Genomic DNA, 27,443 nt, shown 5'->3' on the forward strand with positions numbered 1-27,443 from the left:
ACAGCTACAGTGCTATTTATTCATATAAATAAATAACTCTTTTTTTTAAAAAAAGTAAAATACATTGTGGGCATACTTCGAAGCCCAAGGAATCCAAATAACCTAGTTTGATGTTCTCTGGCTCCAAGACCCTGGAGAGGTCATTTCCCTCTTTCTTTTCTGAGGTGAGTAGATATAACAAGGTGCCTCATCGGTCTAGAGCCTGGGGTTCAGTAGAAACCTGGTACATTCCTGCCCATTCACACCCCTTCTCCTAGGCTCCTTGGGCATAGTTTGTACTGCTTAGTGTTTTAGCTTTCTTTGGTTTTGCTTGTTTAGTGTTGAGTTTTTTGGTTTTGTGTTTATGTTTTGTTTTCTGGTTTTTTCGAGACAGGGTTTCTCTTTAGCCCTGGCTGTCCTGGAGCTTGCTCTGCAGACCAGGCTGGCCTCAAACTCAGAAATCTGCCTGCCTCTGCCTCCCAAGTGCTGGGGTTAAAGGCGTGTGCACAGACTGATTAATATTTTTTTTGGTTTTGTTTTGCAAATTACATTCGTGTGCGTCTACGTGTATTTATGGGGCCAAGCAGAAGGCATAGCTTGCATGGGGTTGTCAAAGGAGTTGGATCTATCTACCATGTGGGTCCAGGGATCTGACTTAAGTAGACAGGCTGGGTGGCAAGCCTCTTTATCCACTGAACCATATAAATGGTTCCTGATTTTTGTTTGTTTTGTTTGGATCTTGCTTCACAGCCCAGTTTAGTCTCTGGCCCATCTCCATTTTTGGTTTGAGGATCCTCATGCTTGAAGTCCTTTTCTGAATCAGTCATGAAACAGTAGCCAGAGGGACAATGGCCTGTTCTCTGCCCAGGTGCTCTAGACTGAAATCTGAATTTCTTCGGTTGTAATTTGAATACAGTCAGTCAAAGCTTTTGGTAAGCTCCATCGGCTAAATCCAAGTATGTATTTCTTAATGTTGCCACGCTGAGAGCCAAAACCAACCCGGAACATCACATTATGTCATGAACCTGAACCAGCCCATTCCTTTGATTGATACACATGATACTCAACAAGAACAGGCACCCACCATCCAGCCCAGCAGCTCCATTCAAAAGACCTCCAGGTGAGGGATCACAGCTCAGATAACAGGGCTGAGCCTCAGCAGGTGGGTAGCACTGGCCTCACGTGGAAAAGTCCACTGGGATGACTGGATCCACTGGGTTCTTAGTCCAAGCTGCTCAACTTTCAGGGCTGAGCATATAGCTCAATGGTGAAACAGTGCCTTGGATGCATAGACGCTCAGGTCCAGGCACCCCCTCCCCCCCAACCCCCAGAATGCACTGTCAGGCTGGGCACACAGTGCCTCTTTCTTCTTGCTTCAGCCTCCCAAGTGCTTGTGACCACGAGCATGACATCATGCCTGTAGAATTCAGTAATAATACGAAAATAACATTCAAGCCGGTGAGATGGCTTCTCAAAGAAAGGCACTTGCCTTACAAGTCTGATGATCCGAGTTTGGTCTCTAAAATGCACATAAAAGTAGGAGAAAACTGATTCCACAAAATTGACCCCCAACTTCCACAGCTTTGTCATGGCAACATGCGCCCACATACACACAATGTTAACAATTAACTTGATAAAAAGCATATACAGAATAAAACAAAACAAAACAAAACAAAACAGGTGTAGTGTAGAAAGTTGGCTCAGTGATTAAGAGCACTGGCTGCTTTTCCAGAGGACCTGGGTTCATTCCCAACACTCACACGGCAGCTCACAACCGTCTGTAACTTCAGTCTCAGGGGATCTGACAGTCTTCATGCACATGGTACACAGACATGCACGCAGGCAAAACACTCATACACATAAAAATAATTAAAATTAAAAGCCAGGTAAGCTATAGAGTGAATTTCAGAGCAGCCAGGGCTACACAAAGAAACCCTGTTTCAAACAAAAACAAAAATTTTAAATTAAAAAAATAAAAGCAAAATTCATTTCTATTAAAAAAAATAGATGTGATTATGTTTAAATTGTTAGACTTTGGAGGCCAGTGCCTTCAGTAGATGAAGACACTTGCCACCAAGCCTGACAGCCTGAGTTTGATCTCTGGGACTCACATAGTGAAAGGAGAAAACTGACTCTTGAGGATTTTCCACTAACTTCTACATGTGTGTCATGGCATGTCCCACAGCCCTCACAAATAAACATGTGAGAAAAGAATTTTAAATTGATAGTCTTTGAATAAAGCAGGTGGCACTCAGTATGTGTGGGCCTCTTGTCTTCCTGAAGAATTCTGCCTCAAGTTTAGCAGTCCAAAAACCCTGAGTTTCCAGCCCACAGCCCTGCAAATTCAAATGCTGGATGTCAACACCAACTCATTTGCATTACAAGTATCAGCCTGCCAGACCCCACAACCACACGGGTATGAGCATATGAGCAGGTTCCTTAATGAAACCGTGTGTGTGTGTGTGTGTGTGTGTGTGTGTGTGTGTGTGTACCCCACATTGCACATGTAGAGGTCAGAAGACAACTTTCAGGAATCAGTTTTTTTCACCTTGTTGAGGCAGGTCTCTCTTGTTTCTGTAGTTTCCATATGTGGGGTGTGTGTATCAAGGCTTTTGAGCTTCCAAGAGATTAGAAGAGTTTCTTGTCTCTGACACCTTTTTTTTTTTTTTTTTTTTTTTTTTTGAGACAGGGTTTCTCTATCCCTGGCTGTCCTGGAATTCACTCTGTAGACTGAGCTGGCCTCGAACTCAGAAATCTGCCTGCCTCTGCCTCCTAAGTACTGGGATTAAAGGTGTGCACCACCAACACTGGCTTGATTTTATGGTGTGTATGTTTGCCTGGTTTTGTTTTTGGGTTTTTTTTTTTGTGCCTGGTGCCTATGGAGGCCAGAAGAGGGCATTGAGTCCCACAGAACAGAAACTACAGGTGACTGTGCGCTATCCTATGTGTGCTGGGAACCAAACCTAGATCGTTTAGAAGACAAGCCAGTGGCACGCGCACACGCACACACACACACACACACACACACACACACACACACACGTGTGAGGACTCACGGAGATAGTGCACTAATGCTTTTGATCACTAGCCTCTAGCTTAAAAAAAAGTGAAGTTACACTTCAGTTCTACTGTGTATGTGTTGGGTGGGTTTATACCAAGGTATACATGGAAGTCAGAGGTCAAATGTGGGAGTCAGTTTTCTCCTACCATATGGGTCCCAAGGAACTCAAGCCGTCGTGGCAAGAACCCCTGTCTGCTGAGCCACCTCACCAACCTCGCATCTTGCTTTTTATATGGGTTCTGGGAATTGAGTTTAGGTTGTTTGGTTTATGTGGTGGCACCTGGAAAGCATTACTGCACTATCTCCGTGTGTGTGTGCCTGACACTGTGCTGTTTCTGGAGAAGTCTACTAACATGGTAGACAAATGAGAGTGTGTACCTTTCATGCAAGGCACTTGCTAAGCTCTTTGAATGTGTTAGTCCTCATGACTTTTATTCATGCTTGATGTAATTTCTGATTGGCCATTTTACAGATGAAAGGCTGAGGCCTAGAACTTCCTCAAGGTCTTAAAGTGATAAAGTCAGGTTTGGTCCTAGCAGTTCCACCCTAGGGTCTAGGTGGATGGGCTCTTTCCTACCTAGTAGTATGTAAAGATGCTTTGAAGGAAGAGTCAGGACACTAATAGCAAGTGCTGCCATTTTAGTTGTTACACTTAGCAATGGGATAAATAGGATGATCACGGACGGGGCAGGGTATTAGCCCGGGCAAGATGGTCTTGGGAACCCTAGGTCCTGTAGATATAACTCAATAGAATAGCCACAAGGTGGCGCCAAACAGACCGCACAGACCCCGCTCAGGACGCAGGTCCAGGATTGGGCACAGGAGTCTATAATGGTTCCAGAGCTAAGGGTCTGGGAACCCTCTTCCTCAATCCAGGATTCCTCGGTCCAGGGGCCAGGCCTCATTGGAGCCCATCTGTGGATGGATGTGTGGTTCTACCAGCTCAGCCTAGGGATTAGGTCCATCCCAGTCAACAGAGTACAAGTTCTGCTTCTGGGTCTTTCTGCAGCGGAGTAAACCGGAAGGCAAGGTGGGTTCCAAGCCAGTCAGGTGGCCAAGCAACAATTCTGAGTAATCCGCCGCCAAAAGTTATGTCTGCGACTGCTGAGAGCCACTTCTGCTGCTTCCTGGAAGACGGCTTCCACGTTGTCATGGAGCCGAGCTGAACACTCAAGATAGGCCACCGCTCCCACAGACCTTGCCATATCGTGGCCCTGCCAAAGAGCAGTAGGAGCTACTATGAGTTTGGGATGCGGGGTGAAACTCACATTTGGTCTTGCTGCAGCCCTTTTGGCAATGTCAGTAGTCTTGAGGACAATAGTGGGAAGTGGGGTTTTTCCAGGGCACCTTCAGTGGGCAACTAATCTGTGTGTTACAGAGAAAGGTCTAAAATCAAATAACATGGACCTCAGGGGTCTTATTTGTGCATATTACCTATCTGTCCTGTCAGAGCCTCCTTGAGCATTCTGGGTTCTGCTTCCAAGTGCTGCCCCTTCCTGACTGCTGACATCCGCCAAGACCCCCGTGTGCGACACACCTGGCACAGTGGGGAAGTATCCAGAGGTTGCCTAGCTTCCTACCTACCCTGTGGTAGGTCACGGGCTCCAGTCTTTTCTTCCGCAGGTTGTTCACCAGCACCTTGTCCTTACGCAGGTCTATCTTGCAGCCCACAACAATGATGGGCACTCCCTTGCAGAAATGTGTCACCTCTGGGTACCACTGCAGAGAAGAGAGTTGTGTGTGAATCACTGGGAGTTCGGACCTTCAGTGGGAAACTCTTTGCTCTATCACTGTACCCAGTACAGGTTCTCATTTAAAATCTCCTGTGCCTGTAGCTCAGTTGAGTAGAGTGCTTGCTTAGCATGCCCGAAGCCCTGGATTAGATGCACGGCACCTGTAATTGCAGGACTTGGGAAGCAGAGGCAGGAATATCAGAAATCCAAGATCGTCCTCAACTACAGAGGGCTCAAGGCCTAAGACAGTGTCTCGAGGACACAGGAATGTGTAAATAATTTAATTTTCTTTTTTCTTTCTCTCCTCTCTTCCTTTTTTTTTTTTTTCCTTCCAGGCTGGCCTAGATTTCCCAGATTCCCAGAGATTGGACTGCCTCTGCTTCCTGGGTGCTGAGATTAAAGTTGTACATCACTACACCCAGCCTCTTTCTTCCTTTCTCCTCCTCCTCCTCCTCCTTTTTTTTTATTTTTTATTTTATTTTTGAGACAGTCTTTCTACATATCCCTGACTGTCCTGGAATTCACAGTGTAGACTGGAATGGCCTCAAACTCAGATCCACCTGCCTCTGCCTCTAAATGCTGGGATTAAAGTGTGTGCCACAGCAGGGCAGTTGTGACACACGCCTTTATTCCCAGCACTTGGGAGACAGAGGCAGGTGGATTTCTGAGTTCAAGACCAGCCTGGTTAAAAAAAAAACAAAAAACCAACAACAACAACAAAACAAAACAAAACCCCCAAAACAAACAAACAAAAAACCTCCAACAAAGTGTTTGACACCATGCCTGGCTATAATTTTCTATTTTTAAAACAAGATCGATGTGTAATGAGCCTTTTGTCAACATGCATATCTGTGCAGCATCTGTGCCTGGTTCCCTTGGAGGTCAAAGTGGGCTTCTGATGCCCTGGGATTGGAGTTGCAGGCATCTGTGAGCTGCTATGTGGGTGTTGGGAGTCAAACCCAGTAGAAGAGCAGCCAATGCTCTCAACCTCGGAGCCGTCTCTCAAGCCTCCTGTGTATTTTCATACCCTATCAGCAGATTCTGTAGTTGAGTCCATTATAGATGCAGTCAGTAAGACATAGAGGATTTTATAACGTATCATTGGTCACTCAATTGGAAATGGAGGGATTTGAGCCCAGTAGGTGGGGCTCAGAGTCCAGCTTCTTCTCCCTCTGTCACCAGCAAGGTAAGGACTTCTTTGGCTATCTTTCAAAATGAGCCAAATAGGCATTTATTTAAAAGTAACTAAGCCAGATATGGTGGCACAGAGCTTTAATACCATTGGGAGGCAGGAGTAGGAGGATCTCTGTGAGTTTAAGGTTAGCCTGGTTTGCTAGCCTGGTCTACACAGTGAATTCCAGCATAGCCAGGGTTAGGCAGAAAGATCCTGTCTCGAAAAAAAAAAAAAAGAAAAAAAAAGTCAGAGCTGGTGAGATGGCTCAGTGGGTAAGAGCACCCGACTGCTCTTCCAAAGGTCTGGAGTTCAAGTCCCAGCAACCACATGGTGGCTCAAAACCATCCATAACGAGATCTGACTCCCTCTTCTGGAGTGTCTGAAGGCTGCTACAGTGTACTTACATATAATAAATAAATAAATCTTTAAAAAAAAAAAAAGGGCTGGTGAGATGGCTCAGTGGGTAAGAGCACCCGACTGCTCTTCCAAAGGTCCAGAGTTCAAATCCCAGTAACCACATGGTGGCTCACAACCATCTGTAACGAGATCTGACTCCCTCTTCTGGAATGTCTGAAGACAGCTACAATGTACTTACATATAATAAAAATAAATAAATCTTAAAAAAAAAAAGTCAGGCAACAGTGGCTCATGCCTTTCTTTAATCCTAGTACTTGGGAGGCAGAGGCAGGCGAATTTCTGAGTTTGAGGCCAGCCTGATCTACAGTGAGTTCCAGGACAGCCAGGGCTATACAGAGAAACCGTGTCTCAAAAAGAAAGAAAGAAAGAAAGGAAGGAAGGAAGGAAGGAAGGAAGGAAGGAAGGAAGGAAGGAAAGAGAGAGAAAGAAAGAGAGAAAGAAAAGAGAAAAAAGAAAAGAAAAGAAGAGAAGAGAAAAGAAAAGAAAAGAAAAGAAAAGAAAAGAAAAGAAAAGAAAAGAAAAGAAAAGGAAAGGAAAGAAAAAGCAAGCTTTCTGGGTGTGGTGACATAATACACCTAAATTCCATTGACACAGGTACTTAGGAGTCAGAGACAGGCAGATCTCTTGAGTTCAAAGCCAGTCAGGGCTACATAGAAGACCTTTGCCTCAACAGGAGGGAGGACCCACAGAAGAACATTAGGGATGAGTTATTTTAGCCTTGACCACACATCTAGGGCACCAGAGATAAAGAGGAGATTTCTCATCTTCAGGAGTACATGGCTGTTTGGTGGGCCACTCAGGAAAGGCTGCTAAAATTCTCTGGATCCTGGGTCTAAATGGAGCCCAGGTAGTCTCTCCATACTCTCTGTTCACCAAGTCTGTCCTTGGGAAGGGGCTGCTGGGCTCCACTGAACCCAACTGTGAGACCTCAGCTGGACCAAGCCTGTGAGAACCTAGACCCCAGGACGGCTTCCTTTAGAGCAGCCTGCGTTGGATTCAGGACCTGCTCTTCTGGCTCTCCCAGTTCTTCCCACTCTGCCCCTCCTCACCCATAGGCTCTCCTCTTCACTAGCTGGTCTGTCTCCCTGGGTGGCCTCCTCAGGTCCCTTGGCTGTACCCTGCCCAACTGGTGGCTCCTCAATGGTTTCCCAGGCCAACCCCACATTCCCTATAGGGACCTGCAGCTCAGCTACCATAGGCCTGTTCAACCCCACCCTATCTGTCCCAGGCTGCTCCCTACCCTGGGGAAGAGGTAACTGCCTTCTGCTTGCTGTGCTCCAACCTCTCTCTTATCCACCTGCAATCCATCAGCAATCCTGGGGCTCTGGCTTCTAGGAGAATGCAGAATCTACCCACTGTTTCCACTGCATCACAGGCACCACTGTCCCCCTCCCCCACTTCCCTCCCATCCGTCCCTAATGCCCACGAGGGCCTGGTACAGAGGTTTGCTGAGGAATGCACGTAACCGACTACCTAGGCTCCACCCCAGAGCTGCCACTCTAATAGAGAATGATCCAAGAAAAACAGCGTAAGTTAACAAATACTCATGTAAGTGCCAGTACAGTGCACACTCCATGGCATGTCCTTTTTACTTTTTCGAGACGGTCTCACTGTGTACCCCTGGCTAGTTGGGGGAACTTAACTATGTAGACAGGGGTGACTTTAAACTCAGAGACCCTCTTGCCTGTCCTTAAGTTCTGGGATTGTTACCATGCCAGGCATGGCAAGTTTTTTGTTTGTTGCTGTTGCCACATCCATACCGTTGTCTTTTCTAATGCTGTCACTGCCCAAGGGAACCTGACCATGTACTGCTTGTGTGGAGGCCTTGGCAAGCAGTGGGTGAGGGGCTGTGCCATGGCTGAGCAGAAGATCTCAAAGGATTGCCTCTTTGATCCTTGAGGGTAGCCTTGGGAAGCCCTCTTGATTCTAGGGCATCATGAGAGGCCTCTGACCACCAGCAAAGGCAGAAATGGAGTGGACGGGCAAGAGCTGCTAGAGTTGGACTTTATAGTTCACATGACTTAAAGCAGGCCCAGGCTAGGCAGACAGCCTCTGAGTCACCCAGCACTCTCAGCAGAGTCAGAAGGGAAAAAAGCCAGTGTTCTAGCCTGCGGGTGACTTAGGCAGGAGCCATTGGAATGAGAGCCAGGGCAGAGACTCAGTGGCCACACTTCTGTGTGACCCGGAACAAGTTGCTGTCTTGTTCTGAGTTTCACTGTATCTATCAAGCCCAGACACATCTAAGGCCTGCCAAGCTTTTTGATTTGTTTTTTTTATTTTTTGTTTTTTGACAGGGTCTCACTATGAATCCCTGAATTCAATATGAATAGCTCACTGTGTAGACCAGGTTGGCCTTAAACTCCTATAGATTACCTGCCTCTGCCTCCTGGGTACTGGAATTAAAGGCGTGTGCCACCATGTCTAGCACTGTTTTTTCTTTTTTTTTGTTTTTGTTTTTTTAAGATTTATTCATTTATTATATGTAAGTACACTGTAGCTGTCCTCAGACACTCCAGAAGAGGGCATCAGATCTCGTTACAGATGGTTGTGAGCCACCATGTGGTTGCTGGGATTTGAACTCCGGACCTTCAGAAGAGCAGTCGGGTGCTCTTACCCACTGAGCCATCTCACCAGCCCCTTTTCTTTTGTTTAATGTGCGTGGATGTTTTGTTTGTATCACACGCACACTGTGCCTGTGGAGGCCGGAAGAAGACCTCAGGTCCCCGGTGCAGGATCCCCTAGAAGAGCAGTCAGTGCTCTTAACCTCTCAGTCATCTCCAGGCCATATACCTAAAAATGTATTCATTTTAAAAAGTTTTAGCTTATTATATATGTATGAGTATTTTGCCTGCATGTATGTATGTGCACCACATATGCATGTCTGATGCCCATAGAGTTCAAGAGAAGATGTCCAATCTCCTGGAGCCAGAGTTATGGATGGTTGTGAACCACCACATGGGTGCTGGGAACTAAGCCTTGGTCTTCTGCAAGAGCAACAAGTGCTCTTAATTACTTACCCTTTATTATTTTTTAAAATAATGTGTGTGCATATGTGTTTGCCTGTAGAATCCAGAAGGGGGTGTCAGAATCCCTGTAGCTGAAGTTACAGATGGTTAGCTCCCCCCCCCCAGGCAGACGCTCGTCCTGTCCCCCCACTGCCCCCCGCTGAAGTTACAGATGGTTAGCTCCCCCAGGCAGACGCTTGTCCTGTCCCCCCACTGCCCCCCGCTGAAGTTACAGATGGTTAGCTCCCCCAGGCAGATGCTTGTCCTGTCCCCCCACTGCCCCCCGCTGAAGTTACAGATGGTTAGCTCCCCCCCCAGGCAGATGCTTGTCCTGTCCCCCCCACTGCCCCCCGCTGAAGTTACAGATGGTTAGCTCCCCCCCCCAGGCAGACGCTTGTCCTGTCCCCCCACTGCCCCCCCCCACCCCCCCAGCTCATTGTGTATCTGTGAATGGCCTGGAACTCACTATGTAAACCAGACTAGCCTGAAACTCATAGAAATATCCATGCCTCTGCCTCTTTGGTGCTAGAATTAAAGGCCCATGCCCAGCTCAGTATGCCCTCTTAACCACTGAGCCATCAGCCCAGTCCCAGGCCTGCCAAGCTTTGATAGCTGACAGGGTAAAGAGTGATGAGCAGTGGCCTGGAGATTGATGCTGTTCCCTCCATCACCCCAGCACCTACCCGGTTGGAGACGTTGTCAAAGCTGTTTGGATTGGTCACATCGAAGCAGAGGAGCAAGACATTGGCATCAGGATAGAACAAGGGCCGGAGGCGGTCATAGTCATCTTGCCCTAGGCAGAGGAGAGGAGTCACTGCCTTTGGTCCCCCTGCCTGCTCTCAGTGTCTCTCCAACACCAGGGAGGTCACCTTAACAGACCTAGGCTTTTAGAGGGTAGGGTCAAGTTTTGTATCTCATGTGAATGTCCCCTTGGGGTGGCTCTTACTTGGCTTGCTTGTGGTTTGTGGCAGCCTTGGCCTGGAGAAGCCATGGATGAAAGATCCTATTCAAGGGGTGTGTGTGCAGCAGGGGCCAGGCTTAGGAACCGCTTCGCTCTTGCTGGTGCAGTGAGGGCAAGGACAGATCTGACACCAGCAAAGGGGTCTGATTCCCACTGAGTTTAGTTTTGAGCTAACCCAGGCCAGGAGCCTGGGGGACACAGACCAAGGTCAGGAGGTATTAGAGAAGATAAATTCAGGAACAAAGCTTAAGAGGCCAGGGCCAGCCTATCTCCTGAGCTGCCCTGGGCAGGAGATGTGGGCACATGCAGGCGAGGGGTTGAGTTTCCTAGGCCCTCCTGCTCCAGTGCTGTTCTCTGGAGACGGGCTGGCCTCCTGGGTCAGAAGCCACTGGGGATCCCCTTCTCTTTCCTGCCTCCCCTCAAGCCCCCACTTACCGGCTGTGTCCCAGATTTGGAGGTGCACAGGTTTACCCTTCATCTGCAGAGTGGCATTATAGCGCTCAAACACTGTGGGACTGTAGCTCTGAAGAAGAAAGAGGACAGAGTTAAGCTTTTGAGGGTTCTGAGGCAAGCCAGACCCCCAGAAATGCCTACCCAGCAACCCCTCACTATTAGTTGTTTCTGAGAAGGCCCCCAGTTCTCAGTGATCAGGCTTCGGGAAAGGCCTAGAGCTTGATGCCAAGAAGGTTCTCATCCCCCTCTGTCGTGTTTTCCTTGATCATACACAGGAAGACTCAGTCCCTCTCGTGTAGTAGAACAGTACATTAAGGAGTCAGGCGCTTGGCACACAGCCTGGTACAAACCAAGCATGCCATGCATGCTGGTTGCTGACATTAGCTTTGTCCAGTGTCCACTGGTGAGCTTTCAGCTGAGATCTCCCCTCTTCCTGGGAAGACATTAGCCTACCCTGGCTTCTTCCCCTGTTTATTCACATATTCATGGAGTAAACATTAGCCCTTTCTCCAGGCCTAGCTCTGGGCAGGCCTTTACTAAGGAAGACTCAGTCTGTCTTGGGGAGCTCAAGGCCTCCTCTACGTCCCTCCTTCTTTTTTTTTAAGATTTATTTATTTATTATATTTAAGTACATTGTAGCTGTCTTCAGACACTCCAGCAGAGGGCATCAGATCTCATTACAGATGGTTGTGAGCCACCATGTGGTTGCTGGGATTTGAACTCTGGACCTTCGGAAGAGCAGTCAGTGCTCTTTACTCACTGAGCCATCTCACCAGCCTCTACTTCCCTCCTTCTATTTTAGATACATTCTCATAAACGCCAGGCTGGTTTTGATTCCTGATTCTTCTGTCGCCAGCCCCTACGTGCTAGGAGTTAAGGTGTGGAACATCCCACCACTCCTGACTTTTTTTCCTTTGAGTTGGGGTTTTGCTAGCCTAGACTACACCTGAGTGTAGTCCTCCTTCCTCAGCCTCTTTAGCAGTGAGATTACAAGCAAGTATGACCAGGCCTGTTGTTCTTGCTGCCTAGAGGTTTGAATGTAGAATTCCCAGTTATTTCTGCAGCACCATGTCTGCTTATGTACAGCCATGCTCCCTGCTGTGAGGATAATGGACTGACCTCTGAAACTGTAAGCAATCTCCCAATTAAATGCTTTCTTTTATAAGAGTTGCCTTGGTCAGCCCAGTGGTGGCAGCACAAGCCTGTCTCTGTGACTTCAAGGCCAGCCTGGTCCACAGAGCTTGTTTCGGGATAACAAGCTTCACAAAGAAACCCTGTCCCAAAACAACAACAATGAAAAGAGTTGCCTTGGTTGTGGTGTCCCTTCACAGCAATAGAACAGTTCTTTTCTCAAAATGATCTATTTCTTTTGAGATGGTCTCTATATAGCCCTGGTGTCCTGGAACTATGAAAATCCATCTGCCTCTCGGGTACTGAGATTAACACACCCAGCTCCTTTTTTTTTTTTTTTTTTTTTTTTTTTCCCTACATGAATGTATGTGCACAACATGTGTGCTGTGTGCCCAGGAGGCCAGAAGGAAGCAGAGAAGCCCTGGGACTGCAGTTACTGACACTTGGATTCTCCATGTGGATGCTGGATCTTCTAAGACCCCCCCACCCCGCCACCTCCGACACCCTGCCGCCCTCCCCCGCTTTTTTTGGAGTTTTTCCGACATGGTTTCACTGTGTAACCTTGACTGAAACTTGCAGAATAGACCTGATTGGCCTAGAAGATATAGAAATCCGCCTGCCTCTGCCTCCTGAGTGCTGGGGTTAAAGGCGTGCGCCACCGCGCCCGGCTTTTTGCCTTCTTTGGCAGTGTGGAGACTTCTTTTTGAGATGGGGTTTTGCTATATAGCCCAGGCTCAACTAGAGCTTACAATCTCTTTGGCTTTCACTTTCTGAATACTGGAATTAGAGACATAAATTGTCATGTATGGCTCCTCTCAAGCCTCAAAAATCTGATTCCTTTCATATACTCTCTGTATCAGTCTGCCTTTCCTGATCCTCCCTGACACACATACACACACACACACACAGGCCCCTGTTATGGCCTCTCCAGCGTGGGTTACCCAGGGCACAACCCCTGTGCTGGCTGGTCTTATGTTAACTTGACCATAAACTACCTGAAAGGAGGGAACCTTAATGCCTTCATAAGATCCAGCTGTAGGGCATTTCTCTTTTCTTTTCTATTTTTTTAAAGATTTATTTATTATTATATGTAAGTACACTGTAGCTGTCTTCAGACACTCCTGAGAGGGCATCAGATCTCATTATGGATGGTTGTGAGCCACCATGTGGTTGCTGGGATTTGAACTCAGGACCTTCCCCATATCAGGCAGGGCTTCTACTTGCCTGTGACTCAGGAGGACTTCATGCCTGCCTGCCTGATGGCCAGACTGTCTGTCAGTCCTCTGAGTCAAGCCCTGGTCAGCTGGGAGGGGCAATCATAGAGATGGGCCAATATGTTCTCTAGGGCACCAGAGGCATGCAGGGGAGGGAGGAGTAGGCACCTGGAGAAATATGGGGAAGACGGCAAGGGGCATGGATAGGAGCAGACAAGGGCTCAAGCAGCCTTCCTGCCCCTCTGTACATGCTCTGCCCTTGGCATTTGTTTCCTACTGGGTAGTTCGAGGATAGCACTGGCTTTGAGATCAAATGAACATGGCTTAGGACCCAGTTCTGACAACCACCAGCTGTGTATGGCCTTGGCCCTGTACCATCACTGGTTAAGAGAAAGAGGATCACCTCAGGATGGAAAGTGAAGACCTGCGTGACATTGTCCACATCAGCCCTGTTCATCCCTCCGGATATTTCCTTTCCCACCCCGACCTGTGATGGTTTGAATAGGTTTCACCCCCACAGACTCGTGTATTTGAATGCTTGGCTTATAGGAAGAGGCACTATTAGGAGGTGTGGCCTTGTTGGAGGATGTGTGTCACTGTTGGGGGTGGGCTTTGACGTCTCCTATGCTCAAGCTATGCCCAGTGTAGCACACAGTCTCCTTCTGTCTTCTGCAGATTAAGCTGTAGAACTCTCAGCTCTTTCTCCAGTACCAAGCCTGCCTTTACACTGCCATGTTCCCACCATGACCATAATGGACTGAACCTCTGAAGCTAAGCGAGCTCCAGTGAAGTGTTTTCCTTCAGAAGAGTTGCCATAGTCATGGGGTCTCTTCACAGCAATAAAACCCCAATTAAGACACCAACTGTAGTCTCCGGCCTCTGCCCTAGAGCAAGGACTGTCACAGTGGAGATAGAGACCCAGTGTAGCCACCGACATACCAGTTGAGGGCCTACAACAAAGATCTTGGGCGACAAATGCCTGTGAACACCCCAGCCCACTGCTCTCTAAACTCTTGACTCCCACAACATCAGTAACATCAAGAGGCTCTGAGGGAACTGGGCTAGGCAGAAGTCGAGCTGGCGCTGTATGTGTCTTCAGGAGCCACTACAGCCACCTGCCTCTTCTGAGGTCACCAGTTCTTGCTCCCGACATCAGCCAGACCTGAGATGAGCTAGCTGGAAGGGGCTGTGTTGGCTTCGTCACTGAGCAGTGTCACTGCCCTGCCTCTTACTTTGGAATGTGACTTTATACCTTTTGTGGTGTTCTTTGCTCCCACCCTCTAGGCAGAAGTGCCTAATCTTATCTGTTGTGTTCAGCAAGCGACTCAAGGCCTGGCTTGGGTTGACCCAGGACAGAGATGACTCAGACCTGGTCCTGCCCTCCTGAGGTCACAGAGAGATGACCATGACAGAATGAGGGCAGGGTTCCCCAGGTAGGACACCTGTGGAAACTGGAGCAGTCTGAGGACTGCAGATTTGAATAGTTCTGCAGGTGGATGCTCTCTGCCACCTCCTGTCCCTGTCTTGTAAGCCATTCAGAATGGCTCTGTTCTCAGTGCCATCTGAGACTCCTTGGGGAAAAAGGTCTCTCTGTCCCATAAGCTCTATTTTGCCCCTTCAGCCGTGAACGTGACGTTGGAGGTTAGCCAGTGAAGATCAGAGGCTTCTCCAACCACTCTCTCCCCTGCCCTTTGCTGCAGGCAGAAAGCCTGGAAGACAGGAACCCATGCAGTGGACGTGGCTTCAGAGGTCATGGAGTGCCCTGGGCGAAGAGGCGGAGGTGGGGGGTGGGGTGGGGGGGTGCGGGCAAGGTGACCTGAGTGCCAGATCAAAGCTACCCTCATGTTCTCCTCAAAAGGCTCTGCCTGCAGTTGCACTTGGGAGGTGGAGGCAAGGAGGTTAGAAGGCAATCTTGGGGCTGGTGAGATGGCTCAGGGGTTAAGAGCACTGACTGCTCTTCCAAAGGTCTTAAGTTCAATTCCCAGCAACCTCATGGTGGCTCACAACTATCTGTAATGGGACCCGATGCTTTCTTTGGTGTATCTGAAGACAGCTGCAATGTACCCATATAAATAAAATAAATAAATCATATATATATATGCATCTTTGGCTACATATCGAATCTGAGGTCATCCTGGCCTACCCAAGACCGAGCAAGACAAACCAGCCGGACAGCTGCAGCACACACCGGTAATCCCAGGCAGAGACAGGCAAATCTCTGTGTTTGAGGCCAGCCTGGTCTATAGAATGAATTCCAGAACAGCTAGGGCTACACACACAGAGAAACCCTGTTTCTAATAGTGGTATTTCATACTTGAAGTCACAGCACGATAGAAGCAGAGGCAGGAGGATCATTGATTTGACATGAATGTAGACTACATACAAAGACTTTGTCTCAAAAAGAAAACTAACTAACTAAAACATAAAACATAATTAAAAGAGCCCTCTCTCATGCCAGGGATTTCCTAGACAAAGGAAGACTAAGGACAAGGTTGGTCCACCCCCCTGGTGACCACTCTGGTCCTCTGCCACTCACTCCAGTGCGTCCTGTAAAACATATATGGTTCATGAGCCTCTTAAGTGGTGGCACACACCTTTAATCCCAGCACTCATGAGGCAGAGGTCAGCATGGTCTACAGAGTAAGTTCTAGGGCAGCCAGGACTATACAGAGAAACCTTGTGAACACACACACACACACACACACACACACACACACAAAACCCCATAAACAGTTCATGGACTTTTCTGCCTAGTGTCTAGGATGCCTGCCCCAGGCCAGTGTTGCAGAGCCTTCCCCACCCCCTCCACCTTTAGGTGCCTCCTCTGATCTCCTGGTTCCCACGTTGGTTGGGTTCCCATGGGCAGTACCTAAAGACCTGGAAAATATCTCCTATACTTAAAAACAAAAAAACTGTAACTGGTCAAAGAAGGTGACGTCAGCTTTGCAAACCACAAAACCAAAGGCTGTGAGATGGGTATGGTGGTGCATACACGTGATCTGAGCAATCCTTGGGCCGAGAGACAGGAGGACTGAGCGTACAAGGCCTCCACAGTAATATCCTGTCTCAAAAACAAAACAGGAACCACTAAAGTAAAACGACAAAAATACAACCCCCCCCCCCAAAAAAAAACCCAACAACCATAAAAACCACTGGTATTCAGAGTAGCAAGCAAGACTGTGCCCTATTTGCCAGGTCAGCTTCTCTGGCTCCTTCCATCAAATTACCCACTTCTGCACAATCCCAGAGGCCAGAAGGACGTGGGGACAGGAAAAGAAGGCTTGCTGCTGAAGGCAAACCCACAAACACACAGGACCCCCACTCCTCGTGGAGGCACAGAAGGAGGGCTCAGCCACTGTTCTGGTCATGGGGTCCTTGAGGACTCACAGTGACAAGCCCAGAGAGCCAGGATGCAACCAGGTACCGCACCGAGCCGGCCATCAGCCTTCAGCCTCACTGTCCCAGCTTTCTTCCCCCTATCAGGTTGCTCTGAGAAACTGAGGCTTGGTTAGAGTCGAAGTATGGCATAATCAGACTCTTCAGAGAAGGGTCGGTGTTCCAGTTTTCCTCTCTAGGGTAAAGCATGGGGATTTGCACCATAGTGGATGGAGAAGAGGTGATGTCGCCCGACGAACATCACTTACTAACTTTCAGCAACTAACTTTCAGCACTCTTTTCTATACTACGCTCGGGTAGGGGCTTTCAGTCCTATCATGTAGTTAACCTTCAGAGAGGTTAAGGGACTTGCCCAAAGGCACACAGCTGTAAGAGGCAAAGGCTTGATTTTACTGCTGCCAGTCGAGCTCCAAAGTCCTCACACTCTCGTCGCCAAGTAGTGACAACAACTGCTCTCGTAGGATTTGCTATTTCCCTAGGTGGCCCAATTCAGTCCCTGTGACACCCCTCCCCCTAAGTGCTATTAGTCCCACTTTGCTTCTACTGGCTAAAACTGAAAAACTCTGCCTTCGACCCCAGGCCCTGCTGAGATTTCCCCCTAGGAGGCTAGAGCTGGGTTCTTTCGAGGCAGCTCTCAGCAGACCCGCACATGGGGGGTGTCCCCAGCGCAGGGCCAAGGATGAGGGCACTCACCTCTGGGAAGGCCCCTTTGGCGAAGACCATCATCAGTGACGTCTTCCCGCAGCCCCCGTCGCCCACCAGGACCACCTTGACCGAGTGCCCGCTCTGCGGCGCCTCTTCTCCCGCAACCTGGGACGCGTTCATCCCTGGCTGGCGGACGGCGGTGCGCGGAGCAGCAGGCGGTACGCGGCGGGCTGGCTGCGGCGGGCGCGGGGCTGGCCCGGCGGGACAGGAATGTGGAAGGGGCGGGGCGGCGGGAGGAAGTGGGAGCGGGGCGGCCGGGACAGGAGGCGGCCCGGGGGGCGGGGGACACCCAGCTCAGGTGAGAAGCCCGGGACAAGATGGGGGTGCGGCGCCCGCCCAAGGGTGGACGCTCCTGGGGTCCGGTCTCCTGGCGTCCTGTCTAGACACTCAAGAAAGACTTTTGCAGCACCTACTGCGTGCAGTCGCTGAGGCCGCAGGGGTGAGCGGAGACCTACGCCTCCAGAGGGCACCCAGGGCTCGTGGGAGAGTAGACAAGTACTTGGAGAGAGGCTGGGGACAGGGAAGGAGGAAGCACCTGGACTATCTGCCATGGGTGGGAGGTTATTTTTATGAATGAATGGGTGGGTGAATGAATGAATGAATGAATGAATGAATATGAGTTTCTGCTATTTGCGGACCTCCTCCAAATGTTGTAGGCCAGATGAGAAAGGAGTGGCCCGGGCATGCCCTTGTGGGTCACTGCAGGACCTCTTCAGCCAGCTCCAGGAAGTTTCAATGAAGGTGGAATTACCACGCATCTCACCCAGGCAGCCAGTGAGCTAAGGAAAACTATGGAACCGTCCATCTGTAGAGCTCAGAGCTAGCTCTGGCACATGGCAGATGTCATGAATGGTTCATATTATGGTATATAGTATGATGGCCTTTTAGTTTTATTTTTTACGCGTGTGGGCGTTTTATCTGCATGTATAGACATAGACATGCATCCTGGTGTCCTCTGCACTCGGAAACCCTGGAACTAGAGTTACAGACATTATGAGCCACTATGTGGGTGAACCGGGATCCTCTGGAAGAGCAGCCAATGTTCTTAACCTCTGGGCCATCTCTCCAGCTCTTTGGTATAATGTTTAATCAATGCAGATGATCCTTAGTTTCTTAGAGTCTGGGGACCCTGCACTGTTCCGATCAAAACCTCGACTCTGAGAAGCCTAGAATAGGAGGTGTCAGGACAGGAGAAAGGAAAAAGGGGCTCTTCGAAGAGACTGGAGCAAGGTAGCCACGCCCCCACTTCTTAGCGACAGGACAGAGGGCGGGACTTGGCTGAGGAGCTAGTATCTGGAGGGTGGAGCACTTTGGATTTCAGGAATAAATCTTACTTTTCTCTAAATCTCCGCAACCTTCTTTGTGATCAGATTTTTCTTTTTAACTTTTGGTGAGCATAAGTGGGCTGGAAATGTAGCCGCGCTGCCCGGATGCTTAACCAGCACTCATGAAAGCCTCGGTCCCATTCCCAGTTCCACATAAACCGGGCTTGGAGATCCATGCTTCTAATTCCAATACTGATGAGGTGAAGCCAGGAAAATCTGAAGCTCAATGTCAGCTTGGCTGTTCAGTGAGTTCAAGGCCAGCATGGATTAGATATTCTGTCTAAAAAAGAGGGGAAAAAGGTCTCGCCTGTCTCCCCAGACCTCAGACTGGGTGTTTAATGGAAGCTAAGTGGACCATGGTCAGAAGTCTTTGGGTTTCACCTCCATGACTTCATCTCCCATTGTATTCAAAGTCAGGCAGTGAAGAGGACCTTCAGCCCTATTTGATCCTCACTGTGTCTCAAGGAGGCAGTTTCCAGTTTCCCTCTGGGCCAGAGGTCAGCTGTATGGAAGGAGCCTCCCAGAAGCCTCCCCAGCTCCACCTTTTGGATGCCCCTTTCCCGAAACCGCCACAGGGCTGGGCGGGACTTGGCATGAAGCTGGGTGTGTGGCTGAACAGGATGCCCAGAAGGAGTGGTGAGGAGCCCCCCCCCCCCCAGTCAGCTGTCAGCCTTGTCATCCCTACCTGTCATAAGGCCAGTCTGGGAGGCAGGTGGAGCTAGACCAAGGGTGGAGGAAGCTGAGAGTCAGGCGGAGGTGGCCTTGGTTGCTATAGGGATAATCACTCTAATGACACACTTGACAACTGTCACACGTTATAGTTTCTTTGTATACCTCATAATAACAACACATACTAATGGGTGATAGCTGCTATTCAGGGACTGTCCACCAGGAGGCAGGATTTGCTAGTTCCATTTTGCAGAGAAGGAAACTGGTGACTTCTTAAGGGGGACCCTACGGCTGTCCCCAAATCTCAGTTCTTGTACATTATTGCTGTCAGCTCTCACACTGTGAAGTAGGTTTCTACTTCTTGTTTTGGAGACTTGGGGATTGAACCCCAGAGGGAGGCAGCTGCTTGGATTGGGCCAGCCTCATCAACATTCTATGTTCAGGCTCCTGGGAAAAGCGTATCAGTCAGTCACTGACCCATGGCCATCTGCCCTGGTAGCCAGGAATTTCCCCAAATCTGACATTGCTGGACTCTGGACTACAATGTTTTCCTGACGTTTATTTTTGGAGTGGGGTGGGGTGGCCACACAGTTGGCCTCACTGGGGTGCTTGCTGTTTGCTGTTTTTCTGTTTACTGTGGCTGCTGCTGACTTCCGGCCGTGAGTGACTCAGCCCCCCTTCAGGCCCCATCAATTCCAAGCCGAGAATCCTTTATGAACCCCGTGTAGCATGTGACTGCCCTGGAGGCCTCAGAGTGGCCGGGGAGGTGGGGCCAGCAACGGTCTGGAATGTTGTTATTGGTGCTGCAGGTCTCCAGCAGAGCCATGACCCCCTCAGAGCAGGGGCCACAGCTGACCCATTTCTGTACCCCAGACTATCTCAGACTGGCGCCAGCTGTGGTTCCGGATATTATGTCTAATTGACAGGCTGGCTGGACAAACATAGCAAGAGAAAGGAAAGGATAAGTGAAGAAAAGAGGGAGTAAAGGACAGAGGAAGCAGAGGGGGCAGGAAGGAAGAAGAGAAGGACGGAAAAGGGGGTTTGAAAGAACAAGGCTGGCCAAATGGCTGAGTGCTGTGGTGGCACATGCCTGTAACCCCAGGAACTCAGTAGGCAGTGGTTTTCTGTGAGTTCAAGGACAGCCTGGTCTACATAGCAAGTTCCAGGCCAGCCATGATTATGTAGTGAGACCCTGTCTCAAAAAGAATAATAAGTGCATAAATAAGCAAACAGATGAAGGAGAAGTGCACACAACATGTGACAAGAGGCGGGGGTGTGTTCTGCAAAGAAGTCATTACCTTCCACTCTCTACTTGCTCCAAGAACAAACCTAACTTTCTGCCCCATTTTCTGGCCCCCCTTCTATAATCCCCTGCAGCTAGGCATCACAGGCTGTTCTGATTCTTTACTGCCACCGTGTGGCCGCTCTGCTCTCTGCAGGTTATTCCTTGGGCTTTCCTCTGGGGTTCCTGGCCTAGGGTACTGGGTGTTTGTGTGGATATGGTCTTGCCTTTGGGAAGGCTTGGGTAGATTTCCTCAAGCCTTTGTGTGTGCACTTCATGGCTTCTCTCTTTAGTTCCAATCATCAGATTCCAGAAGCCCTTGGGCTCAGCACAGACTATGCCACTCAAAACTTTGCCCTCACATAAACCTAGCACCTGTTGTGTGCCAGACACTTGGCACATGACATTTTAGTCTGTCCTTTGACGTATATATGATTCCTATGCACCTTTGAAAAATGAAGAAACAAGAGGCTGGAAGAGGAGAAATAGCTTGACTAAGGTCTGGCTGGAAGTTGGAGGAGCTAAGCCTTAGACCCCATCATTGAGTTCCAGAGTTTGTTCATGCATAATCTTCAAAAATTCTGCCAGGGTGGTAACAAATGTCTCTAATCACAGCATGTGGGAAGCAGAGGCAGGAGAAAATGGAGTTTGGTGTTATCCTTATCTACAAAGTGATTTTTTTTTTCTTTTTAAGACAAGGTCTCTCTGTAGCCCTGGCTATTCTGGAACCCACTCTGTAGACCAGGCTGGCCTCCAACTCAGAGATCTGCCTGCCTCTGCCTCCCAAATGCTGGGATTAAAGGCGTGTGCCACTGTGCTTGGCTTATATAGTGAATTTGAGACTACCTCCATATCTGTGAGGCTCTGTATCTTAAAAAGAGAGAGAGGGAGAGAGAGAGAGAGAGAGAGAGAGAGAGAGAGAGAGAGAGAGAGAGAGAGAGAGAGAGAGACAGGAAGGCAGAGCGACAGCTCAGTGGCTCGGAGCACTTGTTGCTCTTGCAGAGGACCTGTGTTCGGTTCCCAGCACCAGGTGGGTAGCATACAGCCAGTAACTCCAGTTTCAGGGGATTCTATGCTCTCTTCTGGCCTCTGTGGACAGGGGGCAGACACATGGTACATAGACATTCAAGCAAAATCTAAATGTAAAATGAAAAATCTTTAAAATTTAAAAACATAAAGCTGGAGGTGTGAGGAGCCTTTTGTGAGCTAACTTGTCTAAAACTCTCATTTTCAGTTGCAGAAACTGAGGCCCCGAGAGTACAGTGACTTCTCATACTGCAGGTAAGCAGACCCAGGTCTTTGTCCTGCAGGACAGGACCTGGAAGATGCCTCCTCCTAAGCAGCTCCCCGCTGCATGGACCTCCTCTTTGGCTTCCCCTACGTGCCCTGCTACTTACTGTTGGGCTTACCCAATGGATGAACAGGGAGGAAGCCCTGTGGCCACCTCAGCACTTGCTCGCTCTCCTGAGTAACTTGTCACTTTGGGTATGTGCAGGCAGAGAGGTGGCTCAGGCAGGAGACGGAGGAGAAGGTAAGTGATGCTGTCGTCGGTGGGGGCTGAGGGATGCACCTTCCTCTTCCTATGGGCAGGCCTGCCTCTGGCAACACTGGGTTAGTTATTGGCCTCCGCACCTTTCCTTTTGGGTGGGTTCTTGGTGAGAGGGGCCTGGAACTCTGAAGGCAGGTCCATAGACCTGGGCCGAAGGAATAGGAAAGAGGAAAGGGTGGGGAAGGAAGGGAGCTTGGGAAAGGGAAGTGCTAGAGACAGGCGGAGGGAATCATGGAAGAAGATGGGGTTGGGGCTAGTCTTCCAGTCACCCCAGCCATCCTGCTTTCTCTCCAGTAGCGCCTCTGATTTTTAAGAAAAGATTTGATTGGTACTTTATGTGTTATGTGTATTAGTGTTTTGCCTGCATGTGTGTAAGTGAATCACAAGCATGACCTAGAGGGCACCAGATCCTCTGGAACTGGAATTCCAGACTTGGGAGCCGCCATGTGGGTGCTTGAAACCAAACATGGGTCCACAGCTAGGGCAGCCAGTGCTCTCAACCTCTGAGACATCTCTCCAGCTCTGAATATCCCTCACTTTTTTTGTTTGGTTTGGTTCCCTGACAACTTTGGCTATCCTGGAACTCACCCTGTAGACCAGGCTGACCTTAATTTACAGAGATCTGCCTGCCTCTGCCTCCCAAGTGCTGGCTGGGATTAAAGGTGTGCGCCACTACTGCCTGGAGAACATCTTATATTTCAAGTTCTCTTTAATGCACCCTAAACCTAGAGATTGTTGAGTAGTCCACCCTGCTCACCACCTCTGCCTACAGCTGTGCTTGTTCCCTTATCTTACAGGTCTTCAACTCCCCACTGAGCCCTTTTCTTGTCCCCTCCTGCCAGCAAAGACCTTCTGCCTCATCTGGGATGCTGGTGCCTTCCAAGCCCATTTCCCATAGCCTCTCAGGTCTCTGTAAGGCTATGGTTTTCCAGACATGGGGCACTAACTAGTCTGTGGTCTGTGCCCTATGACCTACGGGGGATGCTGCAAGTTTAAATTTTCTTTGTTCTTAAGCTTGGCAGGGGTAGTACACATCCTAGCACTCAGGAGGCAGAGGCAGGCACATCAGGGCTCCATAGAAAAACCCTGTCTTGGGAAACAGTTTATTCTTGAGAATTTCATACAAGCATACAATGAATATGATTAGCTCCGCACCACTTGCCCCTTACTGAGACACTGAGAATTCTTAGCTTGCTTATGAGCTCCTGGGGAGGAAAAGAAGAGGAAGACGTATGTTGGGATCCAGAGGGTTCTCCGCTGCCCTTCAGGGGCTTTCGAGGAATTGGAAAAAGATCACGTGTCCTGGGTGTCAAGAGCATGGGCTCTCCAACTGTATACCCTGAACTTGATCATAAATCTGCGACTTTCTTGCTGTGTGATCTTAGGCCTGCTACTTAACTTCTCTGAGCTCTGGTTTCTACATCTCCACAAGGAGAATGCCATAGTTGCCTGCCTTTAAGTGCTTCTGGGCTGCAGCCTGAGCACCAATTCTCAACGACCTTGTAAAGCCCTTTTCCCACTCCTGGTCTGTGTTCTGCACCCTACCCCGGATTCCCGTCCCCTCCCAGTGTGCTAGAAAGGCAAAGAATTCTACCCAATGCTTGTCCCTTCCTGCACTGTGATGTGCTGTTACTAGGAATGCGTTTCCTGCTTTACATATGAGTACTCTTCAGTGTCACCACCAGGAAGCCTTCCTTGACTTCTCCATCCCCTCCTTCCCCAACCAGGGCTGGTACTGGGGTTCCTCTTCAGAGCCCCCCTTACCAGCAATGAAGGAGGACACCGTGCCCCTGTGGGGCCCAAGGTTGAGACCCAGTAAAATGACTGGAGGCTGAGCAGGGCTCCCTGTATGCCTCCTTCCTGCCCCAGTTTTATTTTGTTTCAAGAATCATCCCTGGCTGCCACCACAGCCATCTGGGCACACTGTTTCATGCAGTATAGAAGGAAGGAAAGAAGGAATAAGGGGATGGAGGGTGGGGGGTGTGGTCTTCCCTGCAAAGCCATTGGATTAGAAAGAGTCTGGGGGCTTCCAGATGACAAGGCCTGGCCCAGCCACCACTATCCCTGGCCCGTTTTCACCTCTTGAATATTGGCCACAGGGTGAGAAGCTTCAGTGGGTCCAGCTGTGGCTGGTGTCCTGTTGACCTGTGTCCCTATTCTATCTGCCCTTCTCCTTATCATTGACCATTATTAGACCTGCTTCCATCTGGGCCTCCATGATTCATTAGGGCCAAGGACCAAAGCCCTCTTCTGACCACTCCCACGCCCACTGCCCTTTTAAATCTTCAGGTTCGAGTCTGCCGTGGTGGTACACACCTTTAATTCCAGCACTTGGGAGGCAGAGGCAGGCAGATTTCTGAGTTTGAGGCCAGCCTGGTCTACAAAGTGAGTTCCAGGACAGCCAGGGCTACACAGAGAAACCCTGTCTCGGAAAAAAAAAAAAAAAAAACCCAAAAATCAAAAAACAAAAAAATCTTCAGGTTCCAGAGAGAAGGAGCCAAAAGCCACCATTTCTCTAGGAGAACTGCCTTTCTCAAGTGACAGCCAGCACCTCACGTATGATGCGATCCCCTCAATAACTCTGACCAAAGAACGATTCTGGTAGTGGTGTACAACCAAGCCCTTTGCTTAGGAACACCATTTCCCCAGAGTTCCTACTGGCTCAAGACTAAGGAGCAGTCTTAGTTTTAGGGAACTTGACCTACAATTCCTAGGGTTGGATTAGACCGGCTTGACACCTTCCTTTCTAGAGAAGCCTGGCCTGGAGGGACGCGAGCCAACACTGGTGTCTGTGGAATCTGTGCTGATTTGCTTTGGATCCACACAAGGATCTGGACCTGGGCCACTGGGGACTTCTGGTTCCCTCAGAGTGGATGGTCAGGGGAGCCTTCATACGGCCTACTGGCTTCTGTTGGGCCTGGTCTCCTGGCCTCTTCTTGTGTCCACTGTAGTGGGCAGAGTCTGTGTTTGGGATGGGGTAGTTTGTGTCTCTTCTATTGTGTGACTGCTCACCATGATCCCCACGACCCCCATGGTAAAGATGGGATGCTATTTTTTCTCTCACCCTCAAAGTGAAACTCCTTCCCTGTCTGAGAGAGCCTCGCTGTTACCCCACCCCTCAGGGCTCCTTCCCAAGTTCATCTGCCCGGGTTGTTACTCGGTGCCAGCATGAGAGAGGGCATCTTGGGTTCCTGGCATCCTGAGTGCTATGTCTTGTTAATATTAGCCTTGCCACCACAGGAACTATCCCCTCAAGATTTATTAACAGCTGTCCTCTAGGAGAATGGCAGAAGGGGAGTTGGCAAGTTCTGAAGCCCACATCCTTCTGCAGGCCAAGGGACATACTTCCTAAGGCTCTTCAATACAGTAGGTCAGTCTGGTGGGTCCCCAGCCAGCTACAGGTAGACCTCAGTGGGGAAATTACCCTGGGTCCCCGGATGAAGAGCCACACCCATTCTTCCATGACAGTCTGGACAGAGGATCCAAGATGGCTGATGAGAAATCCCCCAGGAGGTGGGGCAGCCCTGGTGTTCACAGCTCCAGCTGGCTATGGAGAGGGCATCGCTGGATAGAACTGAGATGGTGCCAGGCTCCTGAGGCTCTGATGCCCAACCTGGCCTGCTCTGGCTGTTAGTTTCGCCGGACTGGATGCCACATGGACACAGGCCTGCGTAGTGTGGCCAGCATCTGGTTCCAATGTGTGGTGCCCATGCCACTGACCCCTGGCCCAATGATGACATGGCCCACGTTGTCCCCACGGCCGTCGCTGCTGCTCTCAGCCACTGTCACCCGGAGAGACAGGTCCTGGGAAGAAGGTGACATGAAAGATTGGGACCAGGAGCAGCTAAAGGGTTCTCCCTGGCTCCAAGGCTCCAAGGCCCTGTGAGGTGCATACAGCTATTTGAATCTTCCCATCTGGCTTGGGAGGAGAGACTTGTCCTAGTTACTTCCAGATGGATAAGCCAGCTATGATGTGACCTCGCTAAGTGCTAAAAAGTGACAGTCCCAGCAGGATTCAAAATCCATCTCTCAGTTCTCTGTCCCTCGACATTTTTTTCTTTAAGATTTATTTTTGAGTTTGAAAAGATGGGTCAGCAATTAAACACACTTGCTGTTCTTGCAGAGAACCTTGGTTTGAGTCCCAGCATCTGTACATCGACTCAGTCACCTGAGGCTATCTGAACTCTCTCTGTGGGCGTCTGGCATGCATGTTATGCACATACATACATGCAAGCAAAATGCTCAAACACTTAAAATAATAAAAACCTTCAAAAGATTTTATTGTAAAATATGTATATCTGTAATGGGACATACTCACATACATGGGCACGTGAGTATAAAAGGCCAGAAGAGAGCACTGGACCCTCTGGAGTTGAGATTCTAAGCAGTTGTGAACCATCTGATGTAGGTGCTGGGAACTGAACTTGGGTCCTTTGCTAGAGAAGTATGTCTCTTAACCACTGAGCCGTATCTCCATCCCTGCTTGTTCTTTTTTTTTTAATTTAAAAAAAAAGATTTTATTTATTTATTTTATATATGATGAGTACACTGTCACTCTTTTCAGACACCCTAGAAAAGGGGGGCATCAGATCCCATTACAGATGGTTGTGAGCCACATGGTTGCTGGGAATTGACCTCAGGACCTCTGAAAGAGCAGTCAGTGCTCTCAACCTCTGAGTCATCTCTCCAGCCCTACCCACCCCCCCAGTTGTTCTTGAGATACATAGTCTAGGCTGGCTTTGAACTTGCTGTGTAGCTGAGTCTATACGTGGATTCCTGATCTTCCTGCCTTGACATCTTAAGTACTAAAGTAACAAGTGCATGCCACTATATCAGGCTTAGAACTCAGGCTGTTAGATTGTTTGTTTGTTTGTTTGTTTGTTTGTTTGTTTTGGTTTAAAAAAAAGATTTTTAATGTATATAAGTGTTTGCCTGTATGTATGTATCTGCATCACATGTATACAGGGCCCAGAGAGGCCAGAGGAGGGTGCTAGATACCCTGGAACTGGAGTTACAGGTGGTTGGGAGCTACGATGTGGGCTGGGAACTGAACCCAGGTCCTCTGGAAGAGCAGTCAGTGCTCTTAACTGTGGAGCCATCCCTCCAGTCCTTTGCTTTTGTTTGTGAGACAGAGTTTCACTATGTGGCCCTTGTTAGTCTACTGTTCACTATGTAGACCAAGATGGCCTCAAAAACAGAGATCAGCTTGCCTTCTTCTCCTGAACTGGAACTAAAGGCCTGTGCTACCACTGCCTCTCCGGTACCAGTTCAGGCTGGCCTCAGAGTCCCTACAGAGTCCACCTCCTGCGTGCTCCACCATGCCTGGTTTACGATGTGTGCGTGTGCGTGTGCATGTGCGTGTGCGTGTGCGTGTGTGTGTGTGTGTGTG

At 49.3% G+C, this 27,443-nt stretch overlaps 2 protein-coding genes and 1 long non-coding RNA gene across 6 annotated transcripts in view; 1 reads left to right on the plus strand and 2 right to left on the minus strand.

Annotated features, from left to right (window-relative positions):
* Positions 1-1,469: 1,469 nt before the first annotated feature.
* Positions 1,470-17,532, minus strand: Rhod (ras homolog family member D). 3 transcript variants are annotated; one of them, NM_007485.5, is made up of 5 exons: positions 17,218-17,441; positions 10,766-10,853; positions 10,053-10,162; positions 4,625-4,759; positions 1,470-4,254 (listed from the first exon to the last, which is right to left on the minus strand). In NM_007485.5, the coding sequence occupies exons 1-5, from the start codon at positions 17,347-17,349 to the stop codon at positions 4,087-4,089; spliced, it is 633 nt and encodes a 210-aa protein (NP_031511.1). In that variant the 5' UTR covers positions 17,350-17,441; the 3' UTR covers positions 1,470-4,086. The 3 variants fall into 3 exon arrangements, with proteins under 3 accessions (NP_031511.1, NP_001316918.1, XP_006531707.1); NM_001329989.1 differs by having other exon boundaries at positions 4,621-4,759; XM_006531644.3 differs by having other exon boundaries at positions 3,665-4,254; positions 4,475-4,759; positions 17,218-17,532.
* Positions 17,321-26,323, plus strand: A930001C03Rik (RIKEN cDNA A930001C03 gene). Of its 2 annotated transcripts, NR_045989.1 has the most exons (5): positions 17,557-17,668; positions 21,740-21,786; positions 22,001-22,036; positions 25,295-25,424; positions 25,523-26,323. It is a non-coding gene; the product is annotated as an RIKEN cDNA A930001C03 gene (long non-coding RNA). The 2 variants fall into 2 exon arrangements; NR_045990.1 differs by lacking the exons at positions 17,557-17,668; positions 22,001-22,036; positions 25,295-25,424 and adding an exon at positions 17,321-17,387.
* The window catches only part of Syt12 (synaptotagmin XII), a 31,236-nt gene continuing 27,698 nt past the window's right edge, over positions 23,906-27,443 (minus strand). Inside the window, exon 8 of the mRNA NM_134164.5 lies at positions 23,906-25,858. Within this exon, the coding sequence (NP_598925.1) occupies positions 25,685-25,858 (174 nt within the window). The 3' untranslated portion in view covers positions 23,906-25,684. The remainder of the gene's footprint in view (positions 25,859-27,443) is intronic.

Source organism: Mus musculus, chromosome 19, assembly GCF_000001635.26.
Source record: "Mus musculus strain C57BL/6J chromosome 19, GRCm38.p6 C57BL/6J".
Taxonomy (NCBI): domain Eukaryota; kingdom Metazoa; phylum Chordata; class Mammalia; order Rodentia; family Muridae; genus Mus; species Mus musculus.